The 23,858-nt window shown below is 42.1% G+C and overlaps 1 protein-coding gene and 1 long non-coding RNA gene across 3 annotated transcripts in view; one reads left to right on the top strand and one right to left on the bottom strand.

Moving 5' to 3' along the window:
* Positions 1-9,707, bottom strand: part of LOC139277299 (uncharacterized) — a 31,558-nt gene extending 21,851 nt beyond the window's left edge. Inside the window, exon 1 of the long non-coding RNA XR_011596067.1 lies at positions 9,652-9,707. This is a non-coding gene — a long non-coding RNA (uncharacterized lncRNA). The remainder of the gene's footprint in view (positions 1-9,651) is intronic.
* Positions 9,708-9,840: 133 nt separating this feature from the next.
* The window catches only part of usp4 (ubiquitin specific peptidase 4 (proto-oncogene)), a 115,905-nt gene continuing 101,887 nt past the window's right edge, over positions 9,841-23,858 (top strand). For both annotated transcript variants that reach the window (XM_070895578.1, XM_070895576.1), the window contains exons 1-2: positions 9,841-10,014; positions 20,535-20,662. In XM_070895578.1, the coding sequence (XP_070751679.1) occupies positions 9,926-10,014; positions 20,535-20,662 (217 nt within the window). In that variant the 5' untranslated portion in view covers positions 9,841-9,925. The remainder of the gene's footprint in view (positions 10,015-20,534; positions 20,663-23,858) is intronic.

Genomic DNA, 23,858 nt, shown 5'->3' with positions numbered 1-23,858 from the left:
CTTGGAGTATTGTGAACAGTTCTGGTCTCAATATTATAAAAAGGATATAGAGGCACTGGAAAAGGTACAAAAAAGGATTTACTAAAATATCAGGTTATATCAATCAGGAAAGATTGAACAGGCTTGGGCTCTTGTCTCAAGAAAAGAGAACACTGAGGGGTGGCCTTATTGAGGTCTTGTTTATGAAAGATCTTGATAGGGTAGACATAGATATTTTCACTTGCCAGGGAGATGGAACTAGGGCCCATAAGTACAAGATAATCACTAGTTAGTTCAGGGCCATAATCATGCTACCATTCTGCTTACGTATGGAAACTCCATGCTGCATTCCTAATTCATACAGATCAAAAGGTCCTACTTTTGATTCAGTATTGTGTAAACTGATCTTAGCTGGAGTACCAGAAATTGTATTGTGCTTGGTCTTGGAAAAAGCAATCATGGTTTCTGCTGTGATTCTTATCCAATGACCCTTGATGAAAAGTAAATGATTGTATATTAAATGAGGACAACAGCTTATTGAGATCCACTGTCCAGACTCCTGCATGAAGAATGGCTATTTTTACAAGTTTCCAGAGGGCTACCAGTGCCTATGGAAGTTTATTTCAGTCAGGAGTACCAGAGAGTGAACTTGCATTTACATAGTGCTTTATCACATCTTCAAGACGTCCAAAGTGTTTTTCAAAAGCAATCCATTCATTGGTTGTAGTTCAGTCTCTTTTGTGTAGGAAAATGCAGCATCTAATTTACAGATTACAAAGTCCCACAACAGTAAATATATAAATTGCCAGATAATCTGTCTTTGGTGGTGTTAGCTGAAGAAGGACTTTTGGGCAGGAACGCAATGTTCCTCAAATAATGCTATGAGATCTTTTATGTATTCCTGAGCAGGTAGAATGTTTCATCCAAAAGATGGTACCTACTACAGCACTGCCACGTTATTGTATGTGCTCAAGTCATGGGGTTTGAACCTACAGTCTTTTGACTCCACGGTGAGTTTTACACATCCGAGACAAGCTGAAGGGAGAAAATTAAACAATAATACACGCAAGTGAAAACATTAGTCACATCTCCAGTCCTAACCGCAAGTTGCACTGGGATCATTACTGCCCCTGTGTGACTAACTCACGTCAATGTCTCCACAGCCACTGAAGTCCAAAAAGCAAAAGCCCATCAGTACTAATTGTAGGAGGGAGGCTTTTAACAGTTGGACATAACATTGCCGTTTATTTCAATCATGGAAAAACGAACCAAATTGCTTGCACTGTTTGTGAATTTTGGATCGTTCATACTTTGTCCTGTAAAATTATTGCATACTGCATAATTTCATTTACGTAACTCTCCAAGAGAATGTTCAACCACTGCCCCCTGATATTCAACAGCATTACCATCGCCGAATCCCCCACCATCAACATACTGGGGGTCACCATTTACCAAAAACATAACTGGACCAGCCACACACATACTGTGGCTACACAAGCAGGTTAGAGGCTGGGCATTCTGCAGCGAGTGTCAACTCCTGACTCCCCAAAACCTTTCCACCACCTGCAAGGCACAAATCAGGAGTGTGATGACTCTCTGCTTGCCTGCATGAGATACAGCTCCAACAATAGTCAAGAAGCTCAACTCCATCTAGCACAAAGCAGCCCACTTCATCGGCACCCCATCCACCACCTTAAACATTCACTCCCTCCACCACAAGTGCACAGTGGCTGCAATGTGCTATGCACTGCAGCCAAGGCTTCTTCGACAGCCCCTCCCAAACCTATGACCTCTACCACCTAGAAGGACAAGGGCAGCAGGCGCATGGGAACACCATCATCTGTAAGTTCCCCTCCAAGTTACAAACCATCCTGACTTGGAAATATATTGCTGTTCCGTCATCGTTGCCGGGTCAATATCTTGGAACTCCTTCCCTAATAGCACTGTACTTTCATCACACAGACTAGCAGTTCAAGAAGGCATTTCACTACCATCATCTCGAGGGCAATTGGAGATGGGCAATAAATGCTGGCCTTGCCAGCGATGCCCACAGCCCAGGAACGAATACAAAAAAATATAGATTATGAATCGGATTATGCTTTAACATCCTCTAAAGTAAGCCATCATGCTGTATGCTAACCTATTTGGTCTTATATTTGTGTACAGTAAGTTGGTGCTCCTACCTGCTGTGCCATAAACTCAGTCCTGCATCATGTGATCTGCCAATCTGAGACCTGTCACTTCCTTATCAGGAGGGTCGAATGGATAACATATTTTACCCCTTGCCACTTTTGTGGAGATGCTATCTGCTGGTATTGGCCAATACATGAGCACAGGCTGCTTTCCCACTCTTTCATCCAGAGTCTGGTGTCTAACTAAGATTTTAAAATAATCTACGAATGATTTATTGTATATAACATTAACAATCTTATTTTATTTTGTACTTTTTGATACACCATTTAAGTTTTTTCTGTAATTGAAGTAAGGAATCAATTTGAGGTGCACTCCCTGGCTTTGTGCTATTATTGTCTCTGATCTATGGCACACATCAATATGTGATTCAGTAATGTGACCTTGCTTGTTAGTTGAGATTTCCAAAGGGAATTTATGCCTGATAGAAATCAGTTCAGCACTACAGTAAGCTGAATGTTTGATGCCATTACTACAGGACATTGCAAAATGAAGTTGCATTTTTGTTTCACTCATAAGAGCTAATCCTTAAACATTACCAAAGCTTTTGCAATATTTAAAAGAAGAAAAATGTGTGTACACACTTTTTTATTTTAAATACTGCACAAGGTCCAGTCAAGTCTAATGTATTCATTCATATTTTTATTGTTCGAAATAACATGAAGCAAAATCTGATTCTTTATCTTGTAATTCACATCACATAATGAATTTCAGATTACAACCATGGATTATATTTTAGAAGGTGTCATTGCTAAACTAGTGCAGTGACACAGGGGACTGATACACCAAAACAAAGTGTAAGGAAGTAGGAAGATGTGGATTCCTAGCTCTAATTCTACATATCACTGATTTCCTAATTTCAATAACATTGGGTGACGTACCAAGTAAAGAGACGGCACTGCTTAAAATATATATAGTATAGCCTATCATGTTTATGCAGTTGTAATTTTTCTAACTGGAACTTGAGTTCAAATCCCACAACAGCAGCTGGGGAATTTAAATTCAGTTAATTAAATAAATCTGGAATAAAAAGGTAGTGATAGTAATGGTGACCATGAAACTACCGGATTCTCATTAAAAACCCATCTGGTTCACTGATGTCCTTTAGGGAAGGAAATCTGCCATCCTCACCTGGTCTGGCTAAATGTGACTCCAGACCCGCAGCAATGTGGTTCACTCTTAACTGCCCTCTGAAATGGCCCAGCAAGCCACTCAGTTGTACCAAACCGCTACAACAAAGTCATTGTGGGAGTACCTTCACCAATGACTGCCGTGGTTCAAGAAGGCAGCGCCCCACCACCTTCTCAAGGACAGTTAGGGATGGGCAATAAATGCCGGCCTTGGCAGTGACACCCACATCCTGTGAATGAATATTTTAAAAAGTGATGGTTTGATAACAGTTCATTACCTGGATGTAGCACCAGCTGCCTCTTGCACTGTAGGAAAACAGGCAGGCACACACGCCAGTTGGTTTAAACAGCAGAGAATCACAATTAAAGGAAAACATGGGAATGGAAATTCCTTCCTTTTAATGGGCATTAATGATACAGAGTACACTCGAATTTTCCATCATAGAAATCAACGTTAAATTAGCATTGCATTTCATGGATGATTCAGCTCAAAGGGATTTTATTCATATGGTTTCTGAGAACAGTAGCAGTTGTGCGTTTTAATCTGTGATGGCAATACATATGTTCATGTGATCTTTAATGTTGCTTTAGCAGATATACAAGCAAGGAGTTCAGACCGGGGAATCTTTGGGAAAGACTTCAAAAATGTAAAATGTTACTGGGTTTGCAACTGTTGAGAAGTTAATGTGTTTTTTTTATATATAAATATATTAGTTGCACTTAGGTAAGAGAATTTACTAATGACATTTGTAAAGGAAACCAGTGCCCAAAGGGAAAATACAATGATGGCCATAAGGAAGGTAATCACCAAAACGTGTTCATCTGTACAGAAAATAAATGAGACTTGATGAAGAGAATGAATACTAACTCCTGGAGTTGCCTGGGGAAGACGATGGTAGAATGAGGAAGGATGAACTTATTCCAGTTGGTGATCTTGGAGAGGGTAGCAGTGAGACTTGAAGGCACCGTAGCCTGAAAAACTACAAATTTTAATGGGATGGGCTGAAGAAAAATACCAAAGACAAAACTCAAAATAATAAATACGAATCTAATCTCATATCTTCCTTTCCGGAAATGTGGATTGACAATAATATTGGGGGGAAAATCTGACACAATAGGTTCATACTTGAAACATCTGCATCAGATTCCAATTTGCCAAGTCTTGAGTCTGATGGATCACTGCAAGGGTATTTCCTTAGTCTACAGGCTGCAGTTAAACAAAGCGCCTAGGGTAATATTACTTGTAAGGAAAACAGAAAATGCTGGAAACACTGAGCAGGTCCGGCAACATCTATGGAGCAAGGAAACAAGTTAATGTTTCAGGTACAACTCTTTCTCAGAACTCAGTTCTGACAAAGGTTTATATACAGGAACAGAAGCAGGCCATTCAGCCCTTGAGTCTGTTCTGCCATTGAATTAGATCATTTCTGATCTGTACTCCAACATTTAGCCGCCTTTGATCATATTTGTTGATACCCTTATCTATCAACTAACAAAAGTCTATCAATCTCAGTCTTGGAAAATTTCAATTGACACAGTATCCACGCTTTTTGGGAAAGAGAGTTCCATGCTTCACACTGCCCTTTAAATGTTTTAGCTTTAATTTTAAGAAAAGTTATTCTTTTCTTTGCAGATACTGCCCGACTTGCTGAGCAATGTTCCCTTTAAGCTGCATGCAGCGCTGTAAGGGTCCCGCGCAGCCAGTGAGCCAGCTTTTAATTTTTTTTAAAACGGACATATGTGGAATTGTGAATAGGCCACATGGCCCAAAATAATTACAGGGAACATTGTTGCTGCATGTTTCCACCAATTTCTGTTTTTTGTTTCAGATTCCCAGCATCTACAATATGTTTTTTGTAATATTATTTGTTCTGGAGTCTAGAAGACATAGCATCTGCACACATCAGTTGTAGAGGGCAGCTCCTAGCCACAGAGAAATAAATAATATAAAACTGACTGCTGTGACTCGGTTTATGCTCATTGAGAACTATGTGTTTGTATCCAGAAGATAAGCTCACTGTACATGAAGTATAGAGTTTGCATAGCATTACCCATTGAAGATCAAGCTGAAAGTCTATTGTAGTCATGCTAGCTCTGGTGATGGCCTACTGGGTAAAGGCATTAACTGGTGAAACATTTACGTTCAATTCCCAGTTTGTGTTGATTTTGCTGATTCTGGCACAGCCTAGGGTGTTAGTAGGGACACTAGAATTAGCCTCTGGTCCCCTCGGCTATGAAAAGAAAAATAGCCAACTTTCCCTGCTGGACAGTATATGTATGTGGCTGTCAGATAGGTACAGGAATGCACCTGGATGAGGTTTCCTATCAAGGTCAAAAAGTCTGGCAGCACACACTATCTAGGCTCACACATGAAGAAGGTATCAAAGGTTGAGTTACTGACTTCAGGCAAGAAAGAAAAAAAAACAATAACTTGCATTTGTATAGTGCCTTTTAATGTCGTAAAACATTCCAAGGTGCTTCACAAGAGCATTATCAAAATGTGACACCGAGCCACATAAAGAGATATTAGGGTAGATGACCAAAAAATTGGTCACAGAAGTAAGTTTTAAGGAGGGAGAGAGGGAGAGAGATGGAGAGGCTTAGGGCGGGAATTCTAGTGCTTAGGGCCTCGGCAGCTGAAGGCACGGCCACCAATGGTGGAGTGATTAAAATCGGGGATGCTGAAGAGGCCAGAATTAGAGGAGCGCAGCTATCTCGAAGGGTTGTGGGGCTGGAGGAGATTACAGAGATAGGGAGCGGCAAGGCCATGGAGGGATTTGAAAACAAGGATTAGAATTTTAAAATTGATGCGTTGCTGGACTGGGAGGCGTCAAGGACTTTGAAAGGGATGTTGGAGGTGGGGCAGCAGTTTGCAAGGACAGAGGAAGCAAGTGTTTTTAAGACGGTGATGGTGGCAGATTTGAAGGGGAGGGGAACCGTTAACAATATCAGCTAACAAGGGCCGGGATGGAAAGTTGGGTTGTCGGCAGTTTGGTGGCAGTAGGATCGAGGGAGCAGGAGGTGGGTCTCATGAACAAAATAAGCTTGGAGAAGGTGTAAAGGGAGATAGGAGAGAAACTAGAGAACGATGCCAGTTCAGGGCTAGAGCAGTGGGGACCCTTAGGGGGAGTTTGGCTTGGGGGGCTAGTAGAAGGAAGGAAAGCACTAGAGGTAGCTGAGCAGATGGTCTTAATCTGAGTGACAAAGAAATCCATGAACTCCTCGCACAGTACATGTTGTACATGAAGGTTCACCAGACTGATTCCCGGGATGGCGGGACTGACCTATCAAGAAAGACTGGATCAACTGGGCTTGTATTCACTGGAGTTCAGAAGAATGAGAGGGGACCTCATAGAAACATTTAAAATTCTGACGGGGTTAGACAGGTTAGATGCAGGAAGAATGTTCCCAATGTTGGGGAAGTCCAGAACCAGGGGACACAGTCTAAGGATAAGGGGGAAGCCATTTAGGACCGAGATGAGGAGGAATTTCTTCACCCAGAGAGTGGTGAACCTGTGGAATTCTCTACCACAGAAAGTTGTTGAGGCCAATTCACTAAATATATTCAAAAAGGAGTTAGATGAAGTCCTTACTACTAGGGGAATCAAGGGGTATGGTGAGAAAGCAGGAATGGGGTACTGAAGTTGCATGTTCAGCCATGAACTCATTGAATGGCGGTGCAGGCTAGAAGGGCCGAATGGCCTACTCCTGCACCTATTTTCTATGTTTCTATGTTTCTATGTCCTGGACTCACACATGAAGAAGGTGACAGAGGGTGAGTTACTAAAGTCAGTGACTTCAGGCAAGAAGAAGGAGGGGATAAAAAATACACAAGGGCTCCAAACAGTAAATTGAAAATGATAATTCTTCCAGTTGTGGGCAAAAAGTGGTACAAAGACACATTGTAAAAAAACCTTGAGCCATGTAACGTCCCCACTGACTACTGGGAGGACCTGGATAGAGGGTGAAGTTTGGCTGCCAGCATAGAGTAAACAAAATCTCAAAGCCAAACAGCAGCAACTGGCTGACTCCAACAAAATCATATTTCGTTACAACCAAATGAGAAGGCCTGCTGTGACTCCCCCAATGTGCTCAGCAGTCACCACTGAAGTCATAGGAAAACCTTGGAAACCTTTAGAACTTGTAAAACCGTCTGCTCTCTCAGGTGGATGTAAAAGATCCCATGGCACTATTTCAAAGAAGAGCAGAGGAGTTATCCCCGGTGTCCTGGTCAATATTTATCCCTTCATCAGCATCACTAAAAACAGATTATTTGGTCATTATCACATTTCTGTTTGTGGGAGCTTGCTATGCGCAAATTGGCTATCGTGTTCCCTACATTACAACAGTGACTACACTTCAAAAAGTACTTCTTTGGCAGTAATCCACTTTGGGGTATCTGGTGGTCGTGAAAGTCGCTATATAAATGCAAGTCTTTCTTTTATATGACCTCCATCAGAGACTGCTCTTCCAGACATTACACTACTCTCTTTGGATCTTTCCTCCAAAACCACTTTGCCTTGCTATCTCTCTCCATAACTTCGACGGCTCCTTAAAAACTTTAATTTCAGCTGTGCCTTTGGTCCCCCCGGCCTATTATTTCCTGTTTGACTTCCAAGCACCTTGCCCCCTTGTAAAGTGCCCTGAAATGTTCTTTTATGTCAGATGCTCAATATAAATTGTGAACTATCCCCACTGAAGCAGAAATTAGGAACCCAATGGACGATTAAGATAAAAAGAATGCAAGAATTAAAATATTAAAAAAATACTGGAAATTCACAGCAGGTCAAGTCAGCATCTGAAAGAAAAAAGTTATGTTAAAGTTCTGAGTGGGACCCCATTCATCAGAACTTGTGCAAGATCTATTTTAAATAAGTATTCTCAGTGCAGGGAGAAATGAATCACAGTTCATGTATGTTTAAAGGGGGCCTGTGCTGTGACCTTTGACAAGTTAACTGTCATACTTTTTAAGTCACAGATACTTAATTGGACAGAAAAGATACTTTCACATGTGACATGGCAGTAAGACGTTCAGGACAAGTTTAGAATCATAGAATAGTTGACCCATTGAGTCGGCACTGGCTCTGTTGAAGAGTAATCCAATTAGTTCCACTCCCCAGCTCTTTCCTCATATCTCTGCAATTTTTTTCTCTTTTAAGTATTTATCCAATTATTTGAGGCTTTCAGCCTCAGAATATACCTTATTGCCTCGAGTCAGAATGTCAAAGACCATTTAGCCTGAGTAATCTTAGCAAGCAGAAAATAGATTTTGTGGGTTCAAAAGGGACAGGCCCCTCTAGCAGAATGTAGCATAATGCTCGTCCTTAAAAGCAGCACATCATCCATCTTAACTTAAGTAACTTCACAGGAACCCAATTGGTATAAATATGCAGTATATATTGAAAATGAAGTGATGTGACTCTTCGGTACATCAGAGAGATTAAAGTGTCTTGTAATTTATACATGTAGGAGGGGAAAGTTGATACTGACAGGCGTCACGATATATTTATTGACAAAAGGCTGGTAAAAGAGTTGAAAGCTGAACTGCCAGTAAGATTGGGCTGAGGCTAGGCCAAGTCAGCCCTTCCAGAAACATCTAGTACCTTCTAGACGCTCTCAAGCAGGGACGATATTCTGGAAAAAAGAAAGGTTTGCATTTATTTAGCAGCTTTTATGAACTCAAGATGTCCCAAAGCATTTTACAGCCAACAAAGTAAAGAAAAACTTGCATTTATATAGCGCCTTTCACAACCTCAGGACGGCTCAAAGTGCTTCACATCCAATGATGTGCGTTTTGAAGTGTAGCCGCTGTTGTAATATCTGCGCTCCTCAAATTCTGACCTCTTGAGCATCCCTGATTATAACTGCTCAACCATTGGTGGCTGTGCCTTCAGCTGCCTGGGCTCCAAGCTCTGGAAATCCCTCCTTAAACCTCTCCACCTCTCCAGCTCTCTTTCCTCCTTTAAGACGCTCCTTAAAACCTACCTCTTTGACCAAGCTTCTGCCGTAATTTCTTCTGGTGTGGCTCGGTGTCAAATGTATTTGTTTTGTCTTATAACAATCACTTGAAGCGCCTTGGGACCTTTTACTACGTTAAAGGTGCTATAGTAATACAAGTTGTTGTTGTAGGAAACGCGACAGTCAATTTGCTCACAGCAAGCTCCCACAAACAGCAATGTGACAATGACCAGATCAGCTGCCTATTTAGTGATGCTGATTGAGGGATAAATATTGGCCAGGATGATCAGAGCCTACCTTCATGATCACAAAGTGGGTCTTTGGTTTATTGCAGGCTAATTCCAACTCAGTTAAAAAGAATATGTATATATAAATATAAAAGCATCTCACCTACCTGGTGACAGGCCACACGTCACAGGGACCAGCGGGTTGCTAAGCACCCTGCCCCCTCCACACACCCAACACCGCTCTGCACACTCTCAGATGACGCGTCAGCGCGCAGCGACGTGATGACACGTACGTGGGCGCGCGTGCGCGGCGGCGCAGCTGAAGACGGGAGCGCGCGCGCGTCAGCAGGAGCGCGCAACGATCCCGGAGTGCCCGGGGCGCGCACGCGCGCACACCCCGACTCGCTCGTGCTCTCTCCCTCTCCTCCCTCAGTGAGAGTAATGGCGGAAGGCGGTGTCCCGGACCTGGAGAGCCAGAAGAATGAGATCGGGAACTTGTTGAAAACACCGCTGAAGAAAGGAGATTCTTGGTGAGGAGGGAGGGAGAGAAAGGGGGAGGGGGTTTGAGTTGAGGCGGGGTGTGAGGGTGAAGGCCGCCGGCAAGGCCTCGTCCTTCCTCTCTTCCCGTTACACTCGGGGCGGCGGCTGAGAGTGCGAGTGCTGCCGAGACACCGGGCGGCGGACGGGCCCGGGTTTTTGAAAGACATTTGCTGTGTCACGCGATAAAGAGGAAGGGTGGGGGGGAAGGCCTTTGCCATTGCCATTGCGGCCAGGCCTCGGGATCCCGGGCAGCAAGTCTACATGCGGGACATATGGGGGCCCCGATCCTCCACACCAGCTCCGGGTCGGTGCTCCAATGCGGAAGGGCATCTTCCAACAGCAACAGCCCTCTTTTTCTTATCGCACAACCTTAGCAGTGCTGTTAAAAAAAATAAACCGCACCCGAAAGAAAGCCCTTTTAAAAGCTGAGTTGCAATCTATTTCGAAATGTTCAGGCTCCTCTCTTCCCCCTGATCCAACTGTGTTGATGTTGTGACTTGGCAGCCCCAGGAGCAGCACTCGCACTTGCAAATAACACATCAATCTAGACTTGGAAGTTTATTTTTTTCACAGAATACAGCTCTGGCTCTCAAAACATCCTATTTTACGTCTGTCCCTTTTTTAAGTTCCTTATTTTGTTTTAAAGAAGCGAATAGCATGTTCTATCTTATTTTATTTTTAAAAGAAACTATCGTTTGAGATGAGGCGACACAATCATTTTACGCCGTTTATTTACGAAGTATTTTTACTTTCGGTTCTCTAATCAATTTAAGGCCCTGTTGCAGCAAAACTTACAAGAATGTAAGGGGACAGTGGACACTGCAAAAATCAGTTCATTCACTTTAGTTGGAGCCCAAGAGAAGGAAATCTTCAGCTGGTTTTAAATTCCAAATGCATTTAAGAATTTTTAGTTCAAACACTAGCTGTTCCTTTGTGGGGATTAAATCCACTCAGTTTATCCAAGTATTTGCTGTTACAGGACTTGTTTTAAAGCAGTGTGAAGACTACGACATTTTATTTTTTTATATATTTATATTGTGCATATTCCAGAACGGTTGATCCTGAAAGTAGAATGCTGAAGCAGCATCATGTCTATAAATCCTTAATTGGCAAGTTCCTATTACTGTTGCAGAAGGTGGAAAACAGAGAATAGGTACTTTGCTGCAGAGAAGGGAAAACTGAGGGCATTGCTCTGGGCCACACACGTGTACTTGACAGCTGTCTCTATGTTCATCAAGGTGAGGACATCCCACACTGGGGAGTGGAATATTTTTCCAGTTTTGACTATCAACAACTCCCAAGGCACAATTAGATTCAGGTCCAAATACTGTGCCCCCAAAATACACCTTGGCTCTAGCTTGGAAGAGCAGTCATTCATTGGCAATTAAGTGCCAATTCATGCCAAATTACAGGTTGTTTTGTGTTGCAGTCATGCACTGCCTCAGGAAAAGGGCTGAAACTGTCACGACAAACTATATAGAACTCTTACTGAGTAAAGAAAGGGGACTGTCATCCCATAAATCGGACTAGACTTGAACCAAATCCCAGAAGTGGAAGGGTGATCTATAAATGTGTGACACTACCCAGCCCTGTGTGATTTCTTTTGGCATAGAGGATGGAAAAGAGAGAAAGTATTTTCAATTTGCATCCTGTAAGGCTGATTTTTTTTTAATAGTTTGAGTTGTTGATCTGTGGATGCCAGCCTTGACTCAGTAGTTGTGGGTTCAAGCCACACTCCAGAGATTTGAGCACAAAATCGAGGTTGACACTTAAGTGCAGTACTGTGGGAGTGCTGCAGGTACTGCGTTGCCAGAGGTGCTATCTTTCAGATGAGATGTTTAAACAGTCTACCCTCTTGGGTGGGTATAAAAGATCCCATGGCCCTATTCAGAGTTCTCCTGGTATCCTGGCCAACATTCATCCCTTAACCTCAGGAGGTGGTGAGGCAAAGAAGCTAGCAATGCCCATGGATATGGATAGGATAGGTGCTTGTGTTAGTACACCTTCACTCTCTCTCAAGTCTGAGGGCTGATGCTTTTGCATTATTGTGACCAGCATCACTAAATCAGATTATGTGGTCACTTATTTCATTGCTGTTCATGGGATCTTGCTATGCAAATTGGCTTCTGGCCGTGCCTACATTGCAACAGTGACTACACTTCAAGTGTACTACATTGACTATGAATCACTTATTCTTCTGTCCCCTTTGTTTAAATGCATCGGTTTCTTCAACGCCCTCACGTCCTTTTAAAGTACTTGTCCATCACCTTCACAAGCCTCATAGTGGATTTTTTTGCAAGAATCTTTTCCTCTCATTCTTGCCTTTGCACCAAATGACTTCTTATCATTGAATTCAATCTTCATTTAAATTCCCTTTGCCCTTGCCCTCCCCATCTTTGACTGCTCTATTGTACTAACACAAGCACCTATCCTATCCATACCCATGGGCATTGCCAGCCTCTAGGCCTAGCCACCTCCTGAGGTTTTGATTATCAATATAGCCATCTTGGATCACTTCCTAATTTCCCTCACCATTCTCACCGTACTAATCTTCAGCCCTGCTAACTTCAGCGTCTGGTTGTGGGAGTGGGAAAAAAGCTTACACCGTCTCGGTTCCCTCATCAGCATATCCTCCTCTGAGCCTCCACCTGCCACAACTGCTAACCTACTGAACAATTCCTTAATCTCTGCCTTTTGATCTCATTTCCACCAAAGCATTCATCTGCCATTCCCACCTTCACTCTCAAGCTTTAGGGCTGATGCTTTTGCATTATTGTGACCATCCTTCTATAGCCAAATCTTCCTGTTACTCCAAGATGTTCTAGAGACACCTGAGCACCCTTCTCTTTCCCAATTCAGTGGCAAGTCTAAGGCATTTATGGGTTTTTTTTGTCTCTAAGATTAGAGTTGCATCAGCTGCTGCCACCTTGTCCCAAGCGGTCTCTTATCCTCCCTTACTCCTGTTATCACTCTGTAGCTGTCTTATCTCTAAACCTACTGTTCTCACCAATGTGTTTGAACCATTCAACTCTGCTCACTTGCTCAGCAATTCTCTCTGAATCCTTTCAGCCAATAGAACTAAGACTTCTCTAGTCCAAAGTAGTAGTGATTGCAACCATGATGTTATTCCTGATTGGCACTCAACCTCGCTACAGCACAATCAATAATTTCATGCTCCTCCACAAACTCTCCTCCATATTCCACCTATTGGAGGTTTGCCTTTGTGTGGTTCCACTCCTGCTTGTCCCAATTCAGCCAGCACGTCTGCATCAGCAGCTTCTCCTCTCGACCTAGGCATGGTTGCCGTGACGTACCCTGAGATTCCATCCATGGTCCTCTGTTTCCACATTTACATGTTGGCATCAGCACTGTTCTAAATATCTCTGCAATCAGTTCCCTTATGTATGTTGATGACCCCAGCTCTACTTCTCCACCAGCATCCTTGACTCTGTGACTACCTTTGTGTTCTGACTGTTTGCCTGGTATTAAGTTTCCTGCAACTGTACATTTGGAGGACTGAAGCAATCCTAATTTACAAATCCCTTCATGGCCTTTCCTCCTCTTGCCTCTGATTCCTCCATCATGCAGGTTAACATTCAGGTACAGCAAACAATTAAGAAAGCAAATGGTATGTTGGCCTTTAATACAAGAGGATTTGAGTATAAGAGTAAATATGGCTTGCTTAATTCTATAGGGCTCTGGTGAGACCACACCTGGAGTACAGTTCACAATTTTGGTCTCCTTACCTAAGGAAGGATATACTTGCCATAGAGGGAGTGCAGCAAAGGTTCACCAGACTGATTGCTGGGTTGAAGGGATTGTCCTATGAGGAGAGATTGAGTGGACTAGGCCTATATTCTCTAGAGTTTAGGCCATTTAGGACTGAGATGAGGAGAAATTTCTTCACTCAGAGGGTGATGAATCTTTGGAAATCTCTACCCCAGAGGGCTGTGGAGGCTCAGTCTTTGAGTATATTCAAGACAGAGATCGATAGATTTTTGAATATTAAGGGAACCAAGGGATATGGGGATGGTGCAGTAAAGTGGAGTTGGAGTTGAAGTAGAAGATCAGGCATGATATTGAATGGCGGAGCAGGCTCGAGGGGCTGAATGGCCTACTCCTGCTCCTATTTCTTATGTTATCAGTCCTATGACCCTTTCTATTCTCTTTATGCCTCCAACTCTTGTATATCCTCTTCCCTCTACTCCACTGTTGGTGGCAAAATTTATACACCATCTTGGGTGTACTCTGGCAGTGTCCCTTTTTTGCTGTTTCCCGGGATTTAAAAGCTCTAAAAATCCTATCTTTTTAGCCATGTTTTTGGTCGACTCGTCGTGTCTTCTATTGCTAAGTATCTGTGAATTACTGTGGGATTTTTAAAATTTGCTAGATATTGTGTGTGTCACACTCTCTCTGCTTGTGTTTATTACAATCCCAACGACTATCATAACTGCTTGTTGCAAATACTGTACACTCAACTGTTTCACTCAGTCTCCATGTCTATCATATCTGCTCTGACGATTCCACTTTCTGTACAACAGTTTCTAAAATGCCTTTTTGCCCCTATTCAAACACTTTCCCTTTAGTTTGCTCAACCCTTGACCATGTTTGGCTCATCTTTGCATCTGCACACTCTAACCCCGCAAGGTCTCTTGGGTTGCCTAGTACATTAAGTTTCTCCACTTTTATGGCACAACATTGTTACTAAATTCAATTAGAAATTGGTTGGCATCAGAAACTTCTTGTTCTCATTCTTACAATTTTAAATACAGCATGTTTAAGGAGGACTTTTAAGGAGCTCTTTCATAGTGCGCAACAAAAATATATTCCAGTGAAAAAGAAGGGCGGCAAGAGAAGGGATAACCAGCCGTGGATAACCAAGGAAATAAAGGAAAGTATCAAATCAAAGACCAATGAATATAAGGTGGCCAAGGTTAGTGGGAAACTAGAGGATTGGGAAAATTTTAAGCAACAGCAAAGAATGACTAAAAAAGCAATAAAGAAAAGGAAGATAAATTACGAAGGTAAAATTGCGCAAAGCATAAAAACAGATAGTAAAAGCTTTTACAGATATATATAAAACGGAAAAGAGTGACTAAAGTAAATGTTGGTCCCTTAGAAGATGAAAAGGGGGATTTAATAATGGGAAATGTGGAAATGGCTGAGACCTTAAACAATTATTTTGCTTCCGTCTTCACAGTGGAAGACACAAAAACCATGCCAAAATTTGCTGGCCACAGGAATGTGGGAAGGGAGGACCTTGAGACTAACACTAGCGGGGTAGTGCTGGACAGGCTAATGGGACTGAAGGTAGACAAGTTCCCTGGTCCTGATGAAATGCATCCCAGGGTATTAAAAGAGATGGCGGAAGTTATAGCAGATGCATTCGTTATAATCTACCAAAATTATCTGGACTCTGGGGAGGTACCAGCGGATTGGAAAGCAGCTAATGTAACGCCTCTGTTTAAAAAAGGGAGCAGGCAAAAGGCAGGTAACTATAGGCCGGTTAGTTTAACATCTGTAGTGGGGAAAATGGTTGAAACTATCATTAAGGAAGAAATAGCGGGACATCTAGATAGGAATAGTGCAATCAAGCAGATGCAGCATGGATTCATGAAAGGGAAATCATGTTTAACTAACTTACTGGAATTCTTTGAAGATATAACAAGCATGGTGGATAGAGGTGTACCGATGGATGTGGTGTATTTAGATTTCCAAAAGGCATTCGATAAGGTGCCACACAAAAGGTTACTACAGAAGATAAAGGTACGCGGAGTCAGAGGAAATGTATTAGCATGGATAGAGAATTGGCTGGCGAACAGAAAGCAGAGAGTCGGGATAAATGGGTCCTTTTCCGGTTGGAAATCAGTGGTTAGAGGTGTGCCACAGGGATCGGTGCTGGGACCACAACTGTTTACATTATACATAGATGACCTAGAAGAGGGGACAGAGTGTAGTGCAACAAAATTTGCAGATGACACTAAGATTAGTGGGAAAGCGGGTTGTGTAGAGGACTTGGAGAGACTGCAAGGAGGTTTGGATAGGTTAAGCGAATGGGCTAAGGTTTGGCAGATGGAATACAATGTCGGAAAGTGTGAGGTCATCCACCTTGGGGGAAAAAAAACAGTAAAAGGGAATATTATTTGAATGGGGAGAAATTACAATATGCTGTGGTGCAGAGGGACCTGGGGGTCCTTGTGCATGTGCATGAAACTCTTTTGAGTTTACCTGAAAATAAACATAAACATTAAAACCATGCCACCCGCCTGGGTGACACAGCAGACATTTTCAAGGCCCCTTTTTTTTTTGGTTTTTTTTGGGGCGCTAAAATCAAATTTTTCCAGTGCCCCCTATAAAAGGGAAGGGGGACACTAAAAGCACCGGCAATGAAAACAAATTAAACTTTAAAACGTAAAATCAAATTAAAATTTGGTTGCCGGGCGTGATGATGCACTCCAGTCCCTCCGGTGCCCACCTCTCGTGGAAGGCCGCGAGCGTACCGGTGGACACCGCGTGCTCCATCTCCAAGGACACCCTGGACCGGATGTAAGAGCGGAAGAGAGGCAGGCAGTCAGGTTGAACGACCCCCTCGACCGCCCGCTGCCTGGACCGGCTGAAGGTTAGTTTGCAGGTGCAGCAGGTAATCAGGAAGGCGAATGGAATGTTGGCCTTCATTGCGAGGGGGATGGAGTACAAAAGCAGGGAGGTCTTGCTGCAACTGTACAGGGTATTGGTAAGGCCGCACCTGGAGTACTGCGTGCCGTTTTGGTCACCTTACTTAAGGAAGGATATACTAGCTTTGGAGGGGGTACAGAGACGATTCACTAGGCTGATTCCAGAAATGAGGGGGTTACCTTATGATGATAGATTGAGTAGACTGGGTCTTTACTCGTTGGAGTTCAGAAGGATGAGGGGTGATCTTATAGAAACATTTAAAATAATGAAAGGGATAGACAAGATAGAGGCAGAGAGGTTGTTTCCACTGGTAAGGGAGACTAGAACTAGAGGGCACAGCCTCAAAATACAGAGGAGCCAATTTAAAACCGAGTTGAGAAGGAATTTCTTCTCCCAGAGGGTTGTGAATCTGTGGAATTCTCTGCCCAAGGAAGCAGTTGAGACTGGCTCATCGAATGTTTTCAAGTCAAAGATAGATAGATTTTTAACCAATAAGGGAATTAAGGGTTACGGGGAGCGGGCGGATAAGTGGAGCTGAGTCCACGACCAGATCAGCCATGATCTTATTGAATGGCGGAGCAGGCTCGAGGGGCTAGATGGCCTACTCCTGTTCCTAATTCTTATGTTCTTATGTTTTGAAATTTCTGAAAGGAAATATTAGCATTGTGCCCACCTAAGCCTGCTGGGGCGCACTTTTGCACACAGCATTGGAATAAATGTATGAATGTGAGATTGAACACACTTCCACTGTAAATACTTAATGATGAACTAGTTTAGATGTTGTATAGTCGACAGGTGCATAACCGTCCACCTAACTTTTCAAATTCATTGCTGGAGACAAGTCAAAAATTCTACTGGGCCCAGGAAGGCTGTCTTATGGCAGAGGGTGTAGAACATTGTGTTACTGCATACTGTTTTGTTTTAGTTTCATTTATAAGTGAAAGAAGAAACTTAAGAGTAAATGTGAAGAAATATTTCCTGTTTCCCATTGCCTTTCCAAAAGTGTTGAAGTGCAGAAAAATCTTACGGACATTTAAAAAAAAAAACAACTGTACTTTACAGGGATATTAACTGAAATTAAGACCACTATACTTCTGTGCATATAGACATAATCAGTAACTTGGGGGAATGGATATAGAGAGAGAAATTCTTATGAGTGCAATTTCTTAGCGAACATTTATGCCTTTATTGGGATTCATTTGAGTGTTGGTTAGCATTAGGAACCGTGCTATTGGTTTGTTGATATTTAGTTTATAGCCAAAAGGAAATTTGCAAGATTTGTTACAACTGGTGAAGTTTGCTATGGGTGCTTGCTAATTGTTGCAGAGTACTTTTAAAAAATTTGTTCTCAGAATATGGGTGCCACTGGCAAGGTCGGCATTTGTTCACCATCCCTAATTGCCTTTGAGAAGCTAGTGGTTTGCCTTCTTGAATCGCTGCAGTCCATATGGTGAAGCTAATCCCACAATGCTGTTGGGTAAGGGGTTCCAAGATTTTGACCCAGCAAGGATGAAGGAACGGAAATATGTCCAAGTCACTGTTATGTGACTTGGTGGTGATGATGTTCCCATGCACCTGCTGCCTGTGTTCTTCTAGGTGGAGGTGGTCGTTGGTTTGGGAGGTACTGCAGATTAAGCCTTGGCGACTTGCTGCAGTGAATCCTGTAGACTGATCGGTCTTTCTTTCACCCTACGGACACTCTCCCCCACCTGCTCCTTCTCTCTCAATGCCCACATATTTCAGTTGAGTGCAAGTTTTTAAAAAAGTAGGTGGAAACTTACTTATCCAACACATAGTTCTTCATTTCTATTTACACAATTACGTAGTTTTTGAACCTGTGATTTTATATTTTTCTTTTTTTTTTTGGACCGTTCCACCTCCGTATGCGGGTTATAAAATTCTACATAAAGACTTGATTTTACAGTAGATGACGTCACGGACACGAATGGCCTCCTTCTGTGTCGGAATTTTTCCATGAATCTATGATTCTTCTGGCATTAAACTGGTGAAGACTTGTTCAATTCATAGAACAGTTTGCTATTTGCTATACAAGAAATTTTTCCGAATTTCAAGAGCTTGTGTCGGATTAGATAATACAAAGATTAGTTTAGTTACTGTAATAATTGAATGTTATTGATATTGACCTTGGAGGCCACAGTGCTGGCAGTCAAAAATTGATCAGATTCTGATGTCTATGATGAGGAAGCTCGAGGGAAGATGATGCGATGAGAATTAGAAAAATCAATGCTGTGGGATTCGAGCAAAATGATCTGGTTTTTAACCTGTAACGATGGACTGTAATTATAAAAAAACCTCACAGGTGAGCTACTTCCTTCAGATAAAGTAAAACATTGAAATAGCACCTTTCATTTCTTTGGGATGTTCAAAAGTGCTTCGTAGCTAATGGATTACATTATGAAGTGTAGCCAGTGTTGTAAAGCTAACGCAGCAGCCAGTTTTGCTCGCAACAAGGTCCCACGCACAACAAATTACATAGAATTTACAACACAAACAGCCACTGTTTATATTTATGACCTTAAGTTGCGTAGCACGCTGCAGGGGTTCCGCGCAGCCAGTGAGCTGGCTTTTAAATTGGAAAAAACTGCGTATCTGCGAACTTTTGAATGGACCGCACGGCTCCCAAAAGATTACAGGGAACATTGTTTATGACCCCTAGTTTTGTTCTCCCACAAGTGGAAGCATCTTCTCTACGTCTGCTCTATCAAACCCCTTTATAATTTGAAAGACTTCAGTCTTTTTTCTACAGAAAAGAGCCCCAGCCTGTTAATTTTTTCCTGATAGTTATAATATCTCAGTTCTAATATCCTTGTAAATCTTTTCTTGCACTTTCTTCAGTGTCTACTCTTTTTATAATATGGAGACAGAACTGTGCACAAATGAGATGAGCAACTAGTTGATCTATATATTTTTTGGTGGTGTTGACTGAAGGAGGAATGTTGGTTAGGACATTTCCCTTATCAAGGAGGCAAATTGGGCCTCGTTTAAATTCTCATCTGAAGTACAGCATCTCTGACAATGTGGAACTCCCTTTGTATCAGCCTACATTATCTGCTGAAATCCTGCAGTGGGGCTTCAACTCGCAGCTTCTGACTTGGATGTGAGATGGCTACCACCAAGGCAAACTAGCATTAACACTTCCATCCAGCATGCATGAAATACCACTGTGACAATAACCTATTCCAATTTCCCTTTTCCACTTAAGTTTAACAAATATTAAATGCTCTTTCCAACAGATCTGTTGATGAAGTGCGGCACTGAGCCATGCATGTCTGGGAGGTCCCAAGTTCAGTTGTTGTACTACGTTGAGTTAGCTGAGTGTGGTAGGGGCGCTACAGTTGACCTCTGCCACTAGGCTAGGTAAGGGGAAAAATCTGCTAGGGCTGTGCTCCTTTTGGAATTAATTAACTTCTGATGGAAGCTGAATCTTGGGTGAAGACAGGATTAAAATTGGAGTAATTTTCCCCTGGCGTTCATGGTATAAACTCATGAATAAGGGCAATTTGGGTGAGTTGTAAGCGAGTTGCCAAAGGCCAGAAACAATCAAGAGTCAGTGCCTTTGAGAGGAAAGAAAGGAATTGTTGCATTTAACCTCTACCTTGTATCTTCCTTACCTTGACCTTGCTTTTGTGGCATTATCTGGTGCCTCGCCATGGAGCGGGAAGACATCAGAGTTGTACTTTCTGGCACAGTTGGAGGCACATTGGCAAAGGCTGCCTTGCAGATTGCCAGAGGTGTGTGGCTGAGTGGGATGGGCAAGAGGAAAATAGTGCTTTCATATCCTCAAAAATAACTTCTTCGATGTTTTATCTTTTAGGTACCTAATAGACAGTAGGTGGTTTAAACAATGGAAGAAATATGTGGGTTTCGACAGCTGGGACATGTACAATGTAGGAGAACGTGGAATGTTTCCGGGCCCGATTGATAATTCTGGGCTTTTTGCAGGTATTGAAATGTTGAATGCCAAGCTTTGTTTGATTTTATTCGAATGCTGTAGAATTTTGTTATACATGCTAATACAAGATTTGTTCTGATCATTGACAATTTCATTGAAATTATATTAAATTCTGAATATCCCAAGCTTTTGATTAAATGTGATTCATCATTTTGCAGGGTAATGTATTGCATTGAACACAAGATCTCTTGTATATTTCAGGTTAATGCATGTCTTTTGGGCGGCTATTTGAAGATCAAAACACTGTTTTATTATTATAATCCTGTGATATATTTCTTGCCTGGAAAGCTGGATAAGAACTGGATTTAATATTTGGGCATATAATGCACTATGTGCACTGTGCCTGATTGATCAATTTCTTTCAAAAATCTAAATTGTAACTCGGGCCAAATGGCCTCCTGTGCTGTCCAATTCTATGATTCTGATGGCAAAAGTGTTTTCAGCACAGGGACGCCATCTAGCCCATCATGCCTGCACAGGTGCAAGTTCTGGCTGACGATTGAGTTTGAAGGAATAGAAAGTTGTATAGCCAAGTTTGCAGATGACACTAAGTTAGGAGGCACAGTAAATTGTGTAGATGGGAGCAGGAAATGACAAAGGGACACAGCAGATTAAGTAAGTGGGCAAAAATTGTGGTAGATGGGAGTTCAAAGTGCGAAAGTGTGAAATCATTCACTTTGGATCCAAGAAAGACACATCAGAAAATGTTCTTAATGGTGAGCGACGAGGAACTGTAGAAGGGTGTCCAGGTGCACACGCTTCTAAAGCTAATGCTCAGGTTCAAAAAGGCTAATGGAATGGCAAGGGGGCTGGAATACAAAGGGGAGGAAGTGATGTATGAATTGTATGGAGCTTTGGTCATAGCCCATCTGGAGTACTGTGTTCAGTTTTGGGTATCACACCTCAGGAAGGATATGTCAGCATTGGAGGGAATATAGAGCTGATTCACCACATGGCTTAAAGGATTAAAATATGAGGACTGGTTGCATAAACTTGGCTTGTATTCCCTTGAGTTTAGAAGCTTGAGGGAGATCTAATCTAGGTATTTTCAAGACTGAGATCAACAGATTTTATTAGGCAAGGATACCATAGTATGTGGATTAAATGCGGGCAGTTGGAGTTAAGGTACCGATCATCCATGATCTAATGGAGTGACAGAACGGGCTCGAGGGGCTGAATCATATGTTTATTACCAAATAATTATATTAAGTTTGTCCTTGGAGGATTATGCTTGTAGTTCTGTACTAATATCTAGCTGAAACCTGATTACAGTTGTTTAAAGAATATAATTAGGTTATGTATGTGTAATTTTATTTTGATCGACTTCAAAATCCACTTTGTACACGTGTGAAAGGGATGCCTATTTTGAAAGCTAAAAGATTTTTCACAACTCAAAATGGCCATAAACTCTGGAGGGCCCTAGGGGTAGTCCGAAAAGGGTAGACTTCAGAAGTTTCCGTTGTGGCTTGTAATTTAAAAAAAAATAATGCTGTACTTCAGGTCGTCTTTTGTTTAAATACGGTTCTGCAGAACTATTTGCTAAGGTTTGAACTCACCCAAGTGATACGGCAGTGTAAAAACAACTTGTAATGCTGCAGCATTTGGTAATGCAGGTTTGATCTCCAGGTTGTTGATTCCCAAAAATGAACTATGCTGCTCTGGGCATGCCCCAAATTAAATCCAGTTGCTTTTCCCATCTTTAGGGGATGGAGAGTTCCTTGGCTGCCTCCTGTCGACCATTTCAGGGCAGCAGAGACATGGAAATAGATCAGTCTCGGGCCCATTTTAGATGCACACGATAGGTTTAAAAAAAGTTGCCAGAAATTGACATTACAATATCTTCTATGCAGCTGAGGTTGTCAGTTGGGAGAATTATTTTTGTTTTAAGGCAAGACAAATATTTTTGTTTCTACTTTCTATATAAAGCTGCTTATGTTGGTCTGGTACAGACCACCACCACTGTCAATTGTGACTTATTAAACTAAGTTAATTTGTTTTTCAGGGGTTTAAAAATGTTAGTATTTGAGCTTTTATTGTGGCTTGAAATGTTTCTGACACAGGCAGCTTGCTTTCCAGATACCAATCATGCCCAATGAACTATGATCAGGTTTGATGTTTGCCTGCAAAATAGCTTTTTTTTACCCCTTGCAGTCCGAAATATTGTTCCTTAGTTTCTGTCGGTTCATGCTGAGCGTCCTTTCTAAAATAGAACTGCTAAAACAGATATCTTGGCTGAAATGTTACTGGAACATCCAGAGGTCAGATTAATGTGCAGTGACTGTCTGACATCCTTGGCTGCTGTTGATAGCCATCTGAGTGGTTCAGAATAGATGCAGTTGCTACCCGTGAAATTCTGCTTGTTTTGTGTGTGATATCTGGCAACTGGTGATTGTCATCATGTGATCAGAGCTGAGTCCTAATTTGCTAGTAAACCTCCACGGTATCTTTTTTTAAAAAAAATGGTAATTTTAAACTAATATTTAGAGACCCATGAACCAGTCTCTTAAGGAAAGTCAGTAGGTGATTAGCTCGAATGCAGAGATTAGATTTGTGGTGCCATCTGGCATTTTTTGTTAGGCCAGGTATTGGCATTTCACAAAATATATGTAGAGGTGGTTAGCTATATTTCTGTATCTAATCAAAACAGATTTACTGGAAAATTTTAAAGCTGCTGTAATAACAGATACAAATTATAGTAAAGTTGTCCCAGAGAGATTCTAATTGTATGTATTGGGTCTGTATTCGCTTGCTGTTTAGCAACCCTTAATTATTCCCTCATCTCACATGTACAAACTACTTATCTACTTTGAGACATATCCGTTCCCGATTTGTGCCTCCATCTTGGGTGGGAGCAGCCTGAGAACTACTGAAGTTTGTCTCTCAACCTGAGCACCTGGACCCAATGACCCAGACTGGGAACCAGCTTTAAGTTGGTGAAGTGCTTTAAACACATTTAAAAGTGGGACTAAACTTTTAAGATTATTTAACAAGCCCCATTTACCGCTGCCGAACCACCTAGATAAAACCCTCTTTGGATTTTCCCTGGCATCCCACAACCGTGTTCCCCGTGTTCTCATCGCCCAAGGATGTCCCTCCTGGCACTCTGATCTGACCCCACCAGTGTTCACACCCGCCAAGACCTCTCGAGTTATTAATTCGTATCAGTGCTGGTATAATCAGGAACCC

The sequence above is a fragment of the Pristiophorus japonicus genome, chromosome 12 (assembly GCF_044704955.1).
Source record: "Pristiophorus japonicus isolate sPriJap1 chromosome 12, sPriJap1.hap1, whole genome shotgun sequence".
NCBI lineage: Eukaryota > Metazoa > Chordata > Chondrichthyes > Pristiophoridae > Pristiophorus > Pristiophorus japonicus.
The sequence above is the reverse complement of the archived record's forward strand: the minus strand, read 5'-3'. Positions and strand labels throughout refer to the sequence as shown.